Source organism: Centrocercus urophasianus, unplaced genomic scaffold (genome assembly GCF_019232065.1).
Source record: "Centrocercus urophasianus isolate 14NV4802_14NV808 unplaced genomic scaffold, USGS_Curo_1.0 seq_14, whole genome shotgun sequence".
Lineage (NCBI taxonomy): Eukaryota > Metazoa > Chordata > Aves > Galliformes > Phasianidae > Centrocercus > Centrocercus urophasianus.
Window position 1 is genome coordinate 51,266,827 of NW_024884586.1, and position 13,362 is coordinate 51,280,188.

The following is a 13,362-nucleotide window of genomic DNA, read 5'->3' on the forward strand; positions in this document are numbered from 1 at the left end:
GGGGGGGGGAAGGTGAAAAGAGAAAATAAAAAGAAGAAAAACGGGAAAAAAGGAGAGAAAAAAAAAAGGCAGAGGAAGAAGAGCCGCGCGGGGCGGTGCCGGTGCTGTGCCTGCGCCCTCGCGGCGCTGCTGCCCCCTGCTGCCCGCGCACGGACACACGGCCACGGGGACACACGGCCACATCCGCACACTCGGCGTCCCCGACCCCAAACAGCCCATCGGAGCTCCCCCCGCCTGGCTCACCCGTGGCTCAGGGAGCAGCGGTGCGGTCACCGAAGCCACGGGGACGCGAGGACCCGAGGCGCACGGGGACGCCCGCATGGCTGGGAATTGGGATGGGGGGCACAGGGACCCCCCGGAGCAGCTCCCAGTTTGCGCTGTGGGCTCTGGGACGATGCTCGGAGCGTCACCGCAGCGAGGTGAGCTGAGCACGAGCAGCATTCCTGCCCCAAAGAAAGAGCGTGCGGGGAGCAGAGGGCTGCGTGACGCTCTCGGCTGCGGGGCAGCAGTGGGGATGCTTCGTGCTCGCCTCGTCCCGGCAATGTTTGCTCAATGCGAGCATCCAACGTGCTGCCAACACGGCTGCTCAGCGTCCAACCGCTGCCAGAAGCCTCCCGGCAGATGGGCTCTGATTCGGGATATTTGGAGACCGAGAAAACAATCCCAAAGTGGGAGGACGAGAAATCGCCGATGGGGAGAAAAGGGAGGCGGATCCCCCGAGCTCCCTTTGGGACGGGCAGAAGGGTCGATGTGAGTCTTGGAACCAACCCCGACATTCCTCCCGGATGCTCTGAGTTTTTCCAGTTCATTTGGCTTTGGGTTTTTGTGGCGTGCCGCGATTTTCTTCCGCTTTGGGTTGTTTTCATCCTTTTTTTTTTTTTCCCCCTATTTCTCCACCAGGAATGCGGGGCCACATCAGAAGCGTGACAAAGAGCAGAGCTTCGTCATCGGTGGTGATGGGGCTTTCTCAAAACCGTTCCCTCCCCAAACAGCTGCTGTCACAATGATTGCACCCAAACAGCTAAAATAGAGCATCTGGCTGCGTGCTGCCCTTGGGGAGGGAGATGGGATGAGTCTGAGGTTGTGATAATGGGATGGGATGGGATGGGATGAGATGGGATGGGATGGGATGGCATGGCATGGGAGGCAACATGATCCCAAAAATCACCTCTCCAACCCAGATAGAGGCGGTCCCCATCGCTGTCCCACTTCTGGTGCTGTGTCCCCATGTCCTTTAGGGTGGTGCCTACTCTGGAAAGCGCTGTGTTACATCGAGGTTTCTCTTCCTCCTTTCTTCCCAAGTGAGAAATTTGTGCTGAGTTTGGCTCTGTCCATCCGGTGGGGAACTTCTCAGCGGTGGCAGGGTGACCCTTGGGCCACCCGAGGGCTGTGCTGCTCCTGGTGACGTGCCTGTCATCAGAAGGGACAGCAGTGCTGGGCTGATGCCACCATCCCGCAGCCAAGCCAAACACTGACACGTGTCTATCTACAAGAGCTGAGCATTCCAAGGCTGGGGGACCAGGAGGAAGGGCTGCCACCATAAATCAGTGTTCCACGCTGTGTTCCTTCACAAGCCATGCTCTGCACTGGATCCTCTGCTCTCTGGATCCTCTGCTCTTCATCCCAGAGGGGCTGATAGCTGAAGGCAGGTCCCAGTCCGATGAGGAATGCACTCAATGTCAGCACGCAGTGCTCACTCCAGCTCACCGCCTCTCCCAGCCCTGCTGTCAGAGCGATGCTTTCCTGTGCTGCACCACAACGGGGGCTGAGAGCAAACGATGCAGATTGGTGCTCATTCACCATCACGTGCACACTGGAAGATGTGTGCTGCTGTGGCCAGGAAGTGCTGCTCTGCTCGGAAGAGGTGCTGTGGGGTTTCTGCCCTATGGGGGTGGCTGCGTGCTGCTGGAGGGGCTGGATGCCACCGTGGGGTCTGAGCAGCAGTAGCACCCCATGGCAGCAGGTGGGGTGGGAAAGGTGTGGGTAGGGGAGATGGGGTGAGGGCAGGAGCTGTGCTTACCCCAGTGGAGTGACTGCGCTCAGCCCTACACCCATAACTTCCCATATTACCCATAACCAGCCCTAGGGCTCGGCTGTAACCCACTACCCATCACGCCCAAGGGACTCAGCTCACGTCCTCCACCCCATTGCTACCCCAGGAGCTCAGCCCCACATCCCTTACTTGTGACCTCCCAGGAACTCTGCTTTCCTCTGCTCTGTAACCCCTCAGGACTCAGCTCTGACACGGTTACCTACAAACCCCTTCCTAGGACTCCCCTCCTGTCCTCCACCCCATCAATCACCCCAGGACTAAGTCGTCCTCACCTGCAATCCCCCAGGAGCACAACCCCTGTCCTCTACCCCATAAACCTCCCAGCAGCTCAGCCCCAATTCTCTACCCATAACTCCAGCGGGACTCGGCTCTGCCCCCTTACCGACAACCCGCCTAGGATGCAGCCCACGGTCCTTTACCCCACAGCCCCCCCCGGGGGACTGACCCCTTGCCCTTCACCCCGTTCCCAGAAGAGCTCAGCCCTCCGTCCTCCCCAGCCGCAGGGCTCGGCGATCCTCACGCCGCTCCCCCAGCTCGGGATCCTACACCGCAACCCCGGTCCCACCCCGCCTCCCCCGGCCGGGTGCAGGCAGCGCCCGCCCCGCTCCCCGTCCCCTCCCGCCGCTCCTCCCGGGGCGTTCCGCGCGGCGGTGCCGCACAGCGGGCGGATGGCGGCCGATGGGTACCGCTGCCGGGAGAGCCGCTTCATCGCCAGCGGGCAGTCGGTGGTGCCCAGCTCGGCTCTGTTCGCCGCCGGCCTGCTGGGCAACGTGCTGGCTTTGCTCCTCTTGGGGCAGCACAGACGGCGCTCCCGCTCCGCCGCCGGCCGCGCTCCGCGGGTCTCCGCCTTCTACGTGCTGGTGAGCGGGCTGGCGGTGACCGACCTGCTGGGCAAGTGCCTGATCAGCCCCATCGTGCTGGCCGCCTACGCCTACAACCGCAGCCTGAGCGAGCTGGGAGCGGGCGGCCGCGGGGAAAGCGAGCCGGGAGCGCTGTGCCAACTCTTCGCCTTCCTGATGGCGTTCTTCGGGCTGGCCCCCACCCTGCTGCTGCTGGCCATGGCCACCGAGTGCTGGCTGTCTCTGGGCCACCCGTACTTCTACCGGCGGCACGTCACCCGGCGCCGGGGAGCGATGCTGTGCGCGCTGGGCGCGACTCTGTGCGCCCTGTTCTGCGCGCTGCCGCTGCTGGGCTTCGGCGCTCCCATGCAGTACTGCCCCGGGACGTGGTGCTTCATCCGCATGGCGGGCGGCGGGCCGAGCCAGCTCGGCTTCCCCGTGCTGTACGCCAGCGTGCTGGGCGTGCTGGTGTTGGCCATCGCGGCTTGCAACGTGTGCAGCATGCGGCAGCTATACGGCATGGCCCGCAGGCAGCCCCGGCGCGGAGCGCAGCCCCCCGGCCCGGCAGCGCCGCGCATGGAGGAGCTCGACCACCTGGTGCTGCTGGGGCTCATGACCGCTCTCTTCACCGTCTGCTCGCTGCCGCTCATCGTGAGTACGCTGCGCGTCCCTCCCCCCCTCACCTCCCCGGACCCCCCCGCTTCATCGCTTCCGTTGCCCCGGCGCTGCTGTGCCCCCCCGACGTGAAACCCCGTTCGTTCCGCTTGGGTTCAGCCGCCTCCCCCACCCCTCCCAGGTTGTCCCCTTGGCGCAGCCCCGTCCCCACTTGCTGCAGGGTCGCGTTGCGTCCTCGCCCTTTGGCGCAGCTCGGTGCCTGGGGTGGGGGGGGGGGGGTGGGGCCGCGCCTTTCCCCCCCGCCCCCCAAATCCACCCTCAAGGGATCGGGGGGGGGTTCCTTGCTTTACTGCTTCCACTGTCACCCTGTCCCAGAGGGTTGGGTTGTTGCTTTATTCCCTTGGAATAACCCCCCCCCCATACCATCTCTCTGTCTCGTTGGGGCCAGGGAAGGGGGGGGGGGCGGGTCGGTGGGTTTAATCCCTTTTATGGGCCCCCCCCCCATCGTCCCCAGCCCAGCGTCGTCAGAGGGAGTCAGGTCCTTGCTTTAACCTCCTTGGAACAACCCCCCCTCCCCATTCCACCATCCCATCCTAGAGGGTCACGTTACTGTGTAGCCCCCCCCTCTCTGAAAACCCCCAGCATCACTTCGTGTCCGATGCACTCCTTCAGTGCTTTCACTTCTATGGAATAAAACCCCATTACCTCACCCCCCCACACCCCATCCCAGAGGTGCCAAGTTGGGATCAAGTCATAACTTTCACCACTTTGGAATAAACCCCCCCCCTCCCCCCATCACCACCACCTCGCTTTGGAGGAGGAGGTCAGGTTATCCCGTGGCTACCAGACCCTCCCTGGGCAGTCCAGTCACTGCTTTAGCCCCTTTTTAACAACCCCCCCATCATCCTCATCCTGTCCCAGACCTGCTGGGGAGGTCACCTCATTGCTTTCACCCCTTGAGATACCTCCCCCTGCTTTGTGCATCCCGGGGGGTCACTGTGTCGCTCCCATCGATGCTCCCCCCCCTGCTGCCCCCCATTCCCCCCCATCCCAGAGGCATTGGGTCCCTTCCAACCACACCTGGGGAAACCAGTCCCCGAATATTTCCCTTTGTTCTTTCATGGGGTTACGGGTGTCCCACAGGTGGGGTGGCCCAGCGTGTCCCCAAGATGTCCCCAGGGTGTCCTTGGGATGTCCCCAAGTTATTCCTGAGCTGCCCCCAAGGCGTCCACTGGGTGTCCCTGAGTTGTGTCCGAGTTGTCCCCAAGCTGTCCTCTGGATATCCCAAAGCTGTCCTCAGATCGTCCACAGGGTGTCTCCAGAGCGTCCCCAAGCCATCCCCAGAGTGCCCCCAAGTTGTCACCAAACTCTTCTGGGGGTGCCCTCAACTGTCCCCGGAGCGTTCTCAAGTTGTCCCTGAACTGTCCTCAAACTGTCCCCAAATTGTCCCCAGGCTGTCCCCAAATCCCAGGACGGTTCCCACAGCGCCGCACCTCTCATAGCTGCTTTATTTTTCCCAGGTCCGTGCCTACATGGGGGCGTTCGCCGCCGACTTCAACGAGGACGCCGACCTCAGCGCTCTGCGCTTCCTCTCCGTCAACTCCATCGTGGACCCGTGGGTCTTCATCATCTTCCGCACCTCCGTCTTCCGCCTCTTCGTGCGCCGCCTGTGCCGCCGCCTGGGCTCCCGCCGGGCCACGCTGAAGAGCACGGGGCCGGGGGGGGACGGGCAGTTCTGTCCCCAGGGATGGCGTGGGCCAGGCACCCCGCAGCTCGTCTTCCCCTGAGCGCAGTGCTGGAGGAGCTGGGGGAGCCAGGAGCGAGCCGTCGGCCTCGGGGACTCAGGGGTGACGGCGCCCGGATGGCGACGGAGAGCGGGCGGCGCTGTGCCGCATCCCCGGGATAGGAACCCTGGGGGGTGCCTGGAGAACTGTGAATGCTGCCGTGCAGCGGCGCTTTGCGAGGTGCGGGCAGCACCCGGCGCTGGGGAAGCGTAGGGGTCGTTGGCGTGCGGCTTTGGGGCGGTGCTGTGCCGAGGGGCAGTGCAGTGGGGACGTGTTGGGAGGAGGGATGTGTGCCACCCCGTGAGGAATAAAGTGGTTTGGAGCCTGGTGCCATCACCTCGTGCCTGTGGGTTATCCCTGGGGGCTGCCCTAGGGTGTCTCCAAGCTGTATCCAGGGTGTCCAGCAGTTGTTCCCGGGCTGTACCCAGAGTGTTCCTAAGGTGGTGTCCCCACGATGCCCCTGAGATGTCTCATAGCTGTCCCTGAGTCATACACAAGTTGTCCCCAGGATGTCCCCAAGCTGTACCCAGGGTATCCCCAAGGTGTCCCCAAAACATCCCCGGGCTGCCCCTGAGCTGTTCCCAAACTGTCCCCAGGCTGTCCCCACGGTGCCGCAGGGCTCAGGATGGCTGCACCATCCCTGCCCCACCTGAGCTCAGGGCTCAAGGTCCCCCCAGCACTGACGCTGTGTTTGTGCCGCTCAGATGGTGCCAACAGCAACGATTTGAATCCACTATTTATGATCAGCCCGTTAATAAGAGCAACTATGGAGAGAAAAAGCAGAGCCTTGGATGCATCACCCGGCGCTGCAGCGTGCAAGCAAACCATCATGGCAGTGAGAGCCCCATTTCCCCTCTGGGTGCTGCCTCCAGTGACAAGTTTAGGACAAAAGATGGCGGCAGCCACCATCCCCATCCACACGGCGTCCTTGGAGCAGACGGAGCCGCACTTCTTCCTGTGTTTATCCAGCCCTGTAAGGTGCAGCCGTGCCCCGCCAGCTCTGCACAGTGTTTACTTTGGTTGTCAAACCGATATCGCGTTTGGAAGAAGAAACCCGTGTGAACGCGGCGCTGCTGGAGGTGACCTGTGGCAGTGTCACATGAACCGCGTCCCCGCTGTCCCCCTGCATCCCCACCCACCCCTCTGCCCCACAGCTGAGCCCGTTCCGTCTCTCCCAGCTCACGCCATCCAGGCACGGCTCTGCCAAAGCTCATTTCCCAGCACTGCTCTCTGTCCTTGTCCCGTTCCACTGCCTGGGCGCATTTTGCAGCCGCTCCCCACGTGCCTGGGCGGGCTGCAGCGCGCAATGCGCGGCCCCACAGTTTCTGTGGGATTCCTGCAGTGCTCCGACAAGCCTGGGGCTTTGCTCCAAGTGGGACAGCCCTGCGAGGCTGCTCCCAGGGAAAGCCATGCCAGCAGCCCCCGGGAAGACATGTGCTCCTTGTTATCCCCGACATAAACATGGAAGCAGGAGGAGGAAAACAAACGCTTCCCAAGAAATGGACGGGCTGTAGCACCAAAGCGGTGCGTTCCTGCTGTGGAGCTCAGGAAAAACAAACCGCCAAACCCAGCGATTTTCCTGTGATTGCAAAAATATCCCATCAGAGGCAACCGCTGGTCGAGAAGCCCGAAGCCCACGTGGGTATTTAAGGCTCCATTAGCACAAGGAAAACGGGCTCCAGGAGTGCCCAGGCTGCGATGAGGAGCAGCAGTGGGAGGCTGGGAGCAGCCCCTGTGGGAATGCTGCTGCTCGTAATGCTTTGCCCTGTGGGTTGGCGCCGCTCGCCCAGCATTTACCATCTGGTTTTTGAGGTGCTGTGCAGAGCTGAGTTGGACTCAATGATCCGTTGGGTTCTGCCTGGGAACCGAACCAAAGCGGCACATCGGAAGTGAAGGTGCTGTCACAAACCGCAGCTCCCCCAGCCCTGGAGTTTGCCTTCAGCATATTTCCTTGACGAAGTTCCTGTTACCAAAGGGAACTCGAAAAGCGCAGCAATGAAGATGCGCGTGGCAGAAAGCGGCGTGCCCACGGGAAGCTGGTTGGCACCACTGAGCATTGCTGGGTTTCAGGGACCAAAGGGCACCGAGGTGACCACTGGGGTATGGATAAGAGGCGTGCCTGAGCCCTGCTTGGGCTGGATCCATGGTTGGATCAGAGCATGGTTGGGTTGGAAGGGACCTCACAGCCCCCCCAGCCCCCCCTCTGCCGTGGGCTGGGTGCTCACCACCAGATCAGGCTGACCAGGACTCCATCCAGCCCAAACCATCATAGAATAGATCGAGTTGGAAGGGACCTTAAAGGTTGTCTGTTTCCATCCTGAGGTGGGGAGAGGTTGGGCTGTTCCCCACAGGATCCCTCCAGCAGTGCATCTCACTGTGCATGTGGGCTCCTGCAGAGACACTAGAAGTGAAGCTTGCCATCAGCCTGGGGCTCCTACGTAAGCACTGGGACTCGTTATGAGCCCAGGGTTCCCAAATCAGCCCTGGGGTGCTCTGTGTGTTGGGATTCCCAGCTCAGCGTTGTGGCTCACCATGTTCCGAGGCTCCCAACTCAGCGCTGGGATGTGCTGTGCTTTGTGGCTCCCAAATCAACATCTGGGTACAGCAGGGCTCCCGAATCTCCACTGGGGCTCACCATGAGCCCAGGGCTCCCAGATCAGCACTGGACCTCACAGTGCCTTGGGGATCCTTCAATGACACCACAAGTGGGGCTTACCATGAGCCTGAGGCTCCCAAATTGGCACCAGGATGTAGCGTGCACCAGGGCTCCCAACATCTGCATCAGTGCGAGCTGTGCCTTGAGGCTCCAAAATCAACGCTGAGTGGTGTCTTGGCTCCCAAATCAGCATCACGTCATGGCTCCCAAATCAGCACTGGGGCTCCCACACCGGCACCAGCACTGGGAATGGCAGCGAGCCTGGGCTCCTAAATGAGCACAGGGGCTCCCTTTGAGCCCAAGGTTCCCAGATCCGCATTAGGGCTCGCCGTGCCCCGGATATCACCGGGACTCTCCGGCAGCAGGAGGACCCACGCTCAGCACCGGGACGCTCGGCTCGTCGGGGCTCCCAGCCCGGCAGCGGGATGCGCCGTGCGTCGTGGCTCCCCGACCGGCGCCGGAGTTCTCCGCGCCCCCACGCTCCCATCACCGGAGCCCCTGACCGCCCCTCCCGCCCCTTCCCCGCCACCCCCGGTTGCGCGGACCCCCTGGAACCGCAGCCCGGCCCCGGGGCGGAGCGGGGCGGGGCGTCGCGGGCGGCGGGCGGGCGGCGTCGGCATTCGGGCGGCGGCAGAGGGATGAACGGGACGGGCCGGGAGCCGTGCGGGCACGGAGAGGCGCTGGCGGCCGGCGCTCGGCCGCTGGTCAGCGCGCTGATGTTCTCCGCGGGGCTGCTGGGCAACCTGCTGGCCCTGGGGCTGCTGCTGCGCTGCCGCCGCCCGCCCCGCGCCCGCGCTCCGTCCCTGTTCCACGTCCTGGTGCTGGCCCTGGTGGTCACCGACCTGCTGGGCACCTGCTCCGTCAGCCCCTTGGTGCTGGCCTCCTACCACCGCAACCTGACGCTGAACGCCCTGGGGCGGGGAGGGCACATCTGCCTCTACTTCGGCTTCGCCATGAGTTTCTTCGGCCTCGCCACCATGCTCGTCCTCTTCGCCATGGCGCTGGAGCGCTGCCTGGCCCTGGGGCGGCCCTACTTCTACGAGCGCTTCCTCAGCCCCCGCGCCGGCCTGGTGGCCCTCCCGGCCATCTACACCTTCTCAGCAGCCTTCTGCTCCTTGCCTCTGCTGGGCTTCGGGCGCTACGTGCAGTACTGCCCCGGCACCTGGTGCTTCATCCAGATGCGCGTGGACGACGGCCGGCACAAGGCAGCCGGTTTGCACCTCACCTTCTCGTTGCTTTACGCCACTTTACTCCTCTTCCTCATCCTGTCGGTGCTGCTGTGTAACCTCAGTGTCATCGCCAACCTGGCCCGCATGCATCGCCGCGGGCAGAGGACGCGCCGGCTTGCTGCGCTCGAGCAGCCGCGAGCGGTGGGGGGCTGCAGCCGCCGCATCTTCTCCATGGCCGAGGAGATCGACCACCTCCTGCTCCTCTCCATCATGACCATCACCTTCGTCATCTGCTCCTTGCCCTTCACGGTGAGTGCCGCCCCCTCTCCCCGTTTCCCAGAATCGCAGACTCATAGACTTATAGAATTGTGGAATTGTAGAACGGTTGGGTTGGAAGGGACTTTAAAGATCATCCATTTCCGAGCCCTGCCGTGGGCTGGGTGCCCCCCAGCTCAGGCTGCCCATCCACGGCCTCGGGCATCTCCAAGCATGGGGCACCCACAGCACTCCATGCTGCTGCCCAAAATTTAAGGGCTGAGATCAATGTGATTTTTCTCCCAAAACTTTGGAGACCCCAAACTTTTGGCAGTCGAAATGAGGGATTCCCAGCAGCAGCAGTGGGATGAGCGGATGGCAGCAGTGCCCTCCCACCCTGCAGAGGCACACACACAATTTGCTCTCTTGGACCAAATGGTTCCCAAGCCCAAGGGCTGGGCGCTCATTGTGGCAGATCAAGGAGCTGGACGTGGGAAGATGGGGTAGGGATTGGGTTGGGATTTGGGTTGGGGATGGGAGTGGGGTTGGGGTTGGAGATGAGGTTGGGGATGGGGATGAGAATGGGGTTGGGCGTTAAGGATGCAGATGAGGAAAAGATCTCTGTGCTGGTCTGGATGAGGATGTCACGTATCAGTGCTGCATAAGCAGACCCTGCACCACTCTCCCCCCTCTTGGGGCTGCTTTCAGCTCCCCCATGCTATGTTTCCCCAATAGCACCTCATTCTCCTCGTCACCTCCAGCACCCACCTGTGAGCCCACGGCTGCAGGAGGAGATTTTGCCGTTGTTTTTTTCCCATTAGAAGCAAGACCCGCTAGGGTTAGGCGTGCTGCCAGCACTAATTTTGTGCTCGTGGGCTCAGGCGGACGCTACCTTCCTTTTGCACTCACAGAAGGAAGAGTCCCGGGGGAAGATAATGTAACCGCAGCCTGCAGCCCAGCCAGGCTGTCTGGATTTTAAGAGAGAGAAAAGACAAAACAGTGACTGCCAGCAGCTCGTGAGCATCCCGGGATCCTCAACGTCCTGAGATCTCCCATCAATGGGCCCACGGGCTCCATTGCAGTCTTCAGGGAGTGGGACCCCGGGGTCTGCTTAGGGTTGGCGGGTGGGAAAGCGTGGCCAAAGAGGATCCCATGGCAGATGTCAGCCGTGCCCAAAAATGTGTCGGCTTTTCCTTTCCCACTGCCCGGCCCGCATGGGTTTCATTGAGGCTGCCTTTTGGCAGCTTCTCAAACCAAGCAAAGTGACACTTTCTCTTTTCAGCCACCCCTCTAATAAGCTGCCCTGACATGTGAACCTTGAGGTTTCTGTACCACAGAGCCACCAAACCTTCCTCCTAAAAAGCCCCAAGCCCTGGCGGCACCGTGGGGGCACCGTCCCCATGTGGTACCCCATGGATCTGACCCACAGGAGGGATGCTCGCACCCCACAGCTCTCAGCATCCAAGCATCCCTCGTGTTCTGGAGTGAGGGGGAGGCAACGGCCCCGTGTGAGTAAGGCGTGCTGAGTCACCCTTCCAGGAAGCCCCATAAGCTGCTATGAGTCGGCACATGTCAGGGTGCAGCGCCGGGGCGGACACATACTCCAGGACCTCTCCGTCCCGTGCCTTCAGCCCACTCAGTGAGATTTGTCCACTGCTCACTGCTTCCTTGAGCAACCATTGGGTTAATTGCATTAGGGCTGAACGAAGCATGCGAAAACGAGAGCGCGGACCTGGCTTTCATTAGCAGGAAATTCGTTTAAGCCAGTGGAAGCAGACCGTGTGCTGTGACAGCACTCATTTCCCCGTCACCGCTTGAGAAGCACCACCACCTGCCTGCCAGCCTCCTGGCCCACCAAACCCCTGTCACTTTCCCCCGTTGCCTTTTGCAGATCTGTGCTTACGTCAACCAGTTCAGCCAGAGCGAGAACCACGACTGGGACCTGCTGGCACTGCGCTTCCTCTCCATCAACCCCATCATCGATCCCTGGGTCTTCGCCATCCTGCGGCCGCCAGTGCTGCGGGTGCTGCGTTCCGTGCTGTGCTGCCAGCTGTCCCCAGGCAGGCAGGATGCGCAGTGCCCGACCCCTGCAAAAACAAAGCTGGAGCCCAGCGGGCAGTAGGTGCAGAAGGAGGCAGCCAACAGGCTGGGCTCACTTCGGGTGGGCTCTGTTTCATGGCTTCAAAAGGGACGTCACTGCCGTAAGGCGGGACGGGGCTGCAGCCGGTGCCACGCCAACATGGGTGGAAGGTGATGCTGGTGGGATGGGACTGGAACGTCAGGCATCGCTGACACCGTGGGGCAGGGCGAGTCGTGCCCCATGGAGGGCTGTGGTGGGGGTGTTGTTGAGGATCTCCATTTCAGGATGGTGGAGAGGTGTGGGCACGGGTGCGGGTCCACCACCAACACCCATCTCAGCAGGGATGGGCAGGAGAGGAGGTGGCAGAGGGAGAAGGTTGGCTCCACTTCTTCCTTTCCCCTCTGTCCTCTGCCCAAGGGAATGCAGTGTATCAGCTGTGGCTCTGTGTGTCTGTGTCTGCTTGTCCTCCTCCTGGCAATGTCAGGCTCTGGATGGTGCCAGCCCAGCACTGATGGCCACTGTGGCCACGTGGCCTCTCCCAGATTCCCTTTTTGCAAAGAACTTTTCTTGTCCCTGTTTTACCATGCCCAGGGCTTTGGGTTTGGGGTTGGCATGGAGGAGAAGGTCTCATCCCCACAGTCCTTCCCGTGGGGACTTGCCTGGTGGCACTCGTCCCAGTGTCCCCACTGCCACTGGGATGCTGCAGCCCCACCAAAGCGACGTCTTTGTGCTATTGCCGATGGCGTGGCCTTTCTGTTGGAGAGCTCTGCCCCAAAAAAGCCCAAAGGGGCAGAGATGTGGAGCTCTCCTGTATGGCATCAGTGTAAAACCCCCGTGTAATAAATGTCACTGGAAGGAGCTGTGTGTGGTTTTGTGCCGAGGAAATCGATCTGCTCCTGGCATCGCAGATCAGGAGAGCAACCTGTGAAGCATCATAGAACGTAAGAGCAACCCACGTAGCATCATAGATGTGAGAGTATCCCATGCATCACGGATGGTGAGAGCAATCCAAGCCTTGTAGAGGGGTGGGGAGCCTCAGCTCATCCCCAAGCTGCAGAAAGATCCTCACCTCAGGGCTGTGCAGAAATGGAAACCCCAAAACCGCTGTGCCTGAAACCAGGGGCAGAGCACCTACCTGTTTTAACAACAAAAATAGGGGGGGAAAAAAAAATCCAACCTCTAAAAAAAGGGCAGAATTTATGTCACTCCTGTCAGCCAGCCAACATCCACAGGAAGTTTACTGGCCTCCGAAGCGCGTGTGGGCAGATGTCAGCATGGGATGCGATTGCTCAAGCCCCGCCGACGGCTTTCTGGCAATCCTGCAGCCTGGGGATGGCTGCAGGGCTGGGGTGGGTTCTGGAGAAGGCTGCTCCTCATCACCCACCCTCCTTCGCATGCAGCTGTGGCACAGCAGTTTCTGGGCCATTCGTGTTGCAGAGAGCGCTTGACAATGAGCCAAAGCACGCCTTGGGAACAGCCAGGAGCTCTTCTGCTTTATTTGGTGGTGACACGGTGGCTCACAGTGGAATTTTGGGACAAGTTGCCTAATCCTAAACCAGGCTGCCTGGCATGCAAAGAATGGAAAAACCCCATTGGGAATAGAGGGGTCACATCCCACCGAGGCATGTGGTGGTCAGGGGAGCAACAGGGGAGCATAGAGACTGATGGGGTGGGGTGGGGTGGGATGGGATTGGATGGGATGGGGTGGAGTTGGATGGGTGAGATGAAATGGAATTGGATAGGATGGGGTGGAATTGGATGGGTGGGATGAAATGGAGTTGGATGGGATGGGATGGAATTGGATGGGATGGAATTGGATGGGTGGGATGAAATGGAATTGGATGGGATGGGATGGAATTGGATGGGATGGGATGGAATTGGATGGGTGAGATGAAATGGAATTGGATGGGA

General features: G+C 61.3%; 2 protein-coding genes across 2 annotated transcripts; both read left to right on the forward strand.

The window, feature by feature from the left end:
- Positions 1-2,721: 2,721 nt before the first annotated feature.
- PTGDR (prostaglandin D2 receptor) lies at positions 2,722-5,434 on the forward strand. The gene is made up of 2 exons (XM_042814527.1): positions 2,722-3,543; positions 5,028-5,434. The coding sequence occupies exons 1-2, from the start codon at positions 2,722-2,724 to the stop codon at positions 5,292-5,294; spliced, it is 1,089 nt and encodes a 362-aa protein (XP_042670461.1). The 3' UTR covers positions 5,295-5,434.
- Positions 5,435-8,585: 3,151 nt separating this feature from the next.
- Positions 8,586-12,301, forward strand: LOC122158006 (prostaglandin E2 receptor EP2 subtype-like). The gene is made up of 2 exons (XM_042814305.1): positions 8,586-9,425; positions 11,263-12,301. The coding sequence occupies exons 1-2, from the start codon at positions 8,586-8,588 to the stop codon at positions 11,491-11,493; spliced, it is 1,071 nt and encodes a 356-aa protein (XP_042670239.1). The 3' UTR covers positions 11,494-12,301.
- The last annotated feature ends 1,061 nt before the right edge of the window (positions 12,302-13,362 follow it).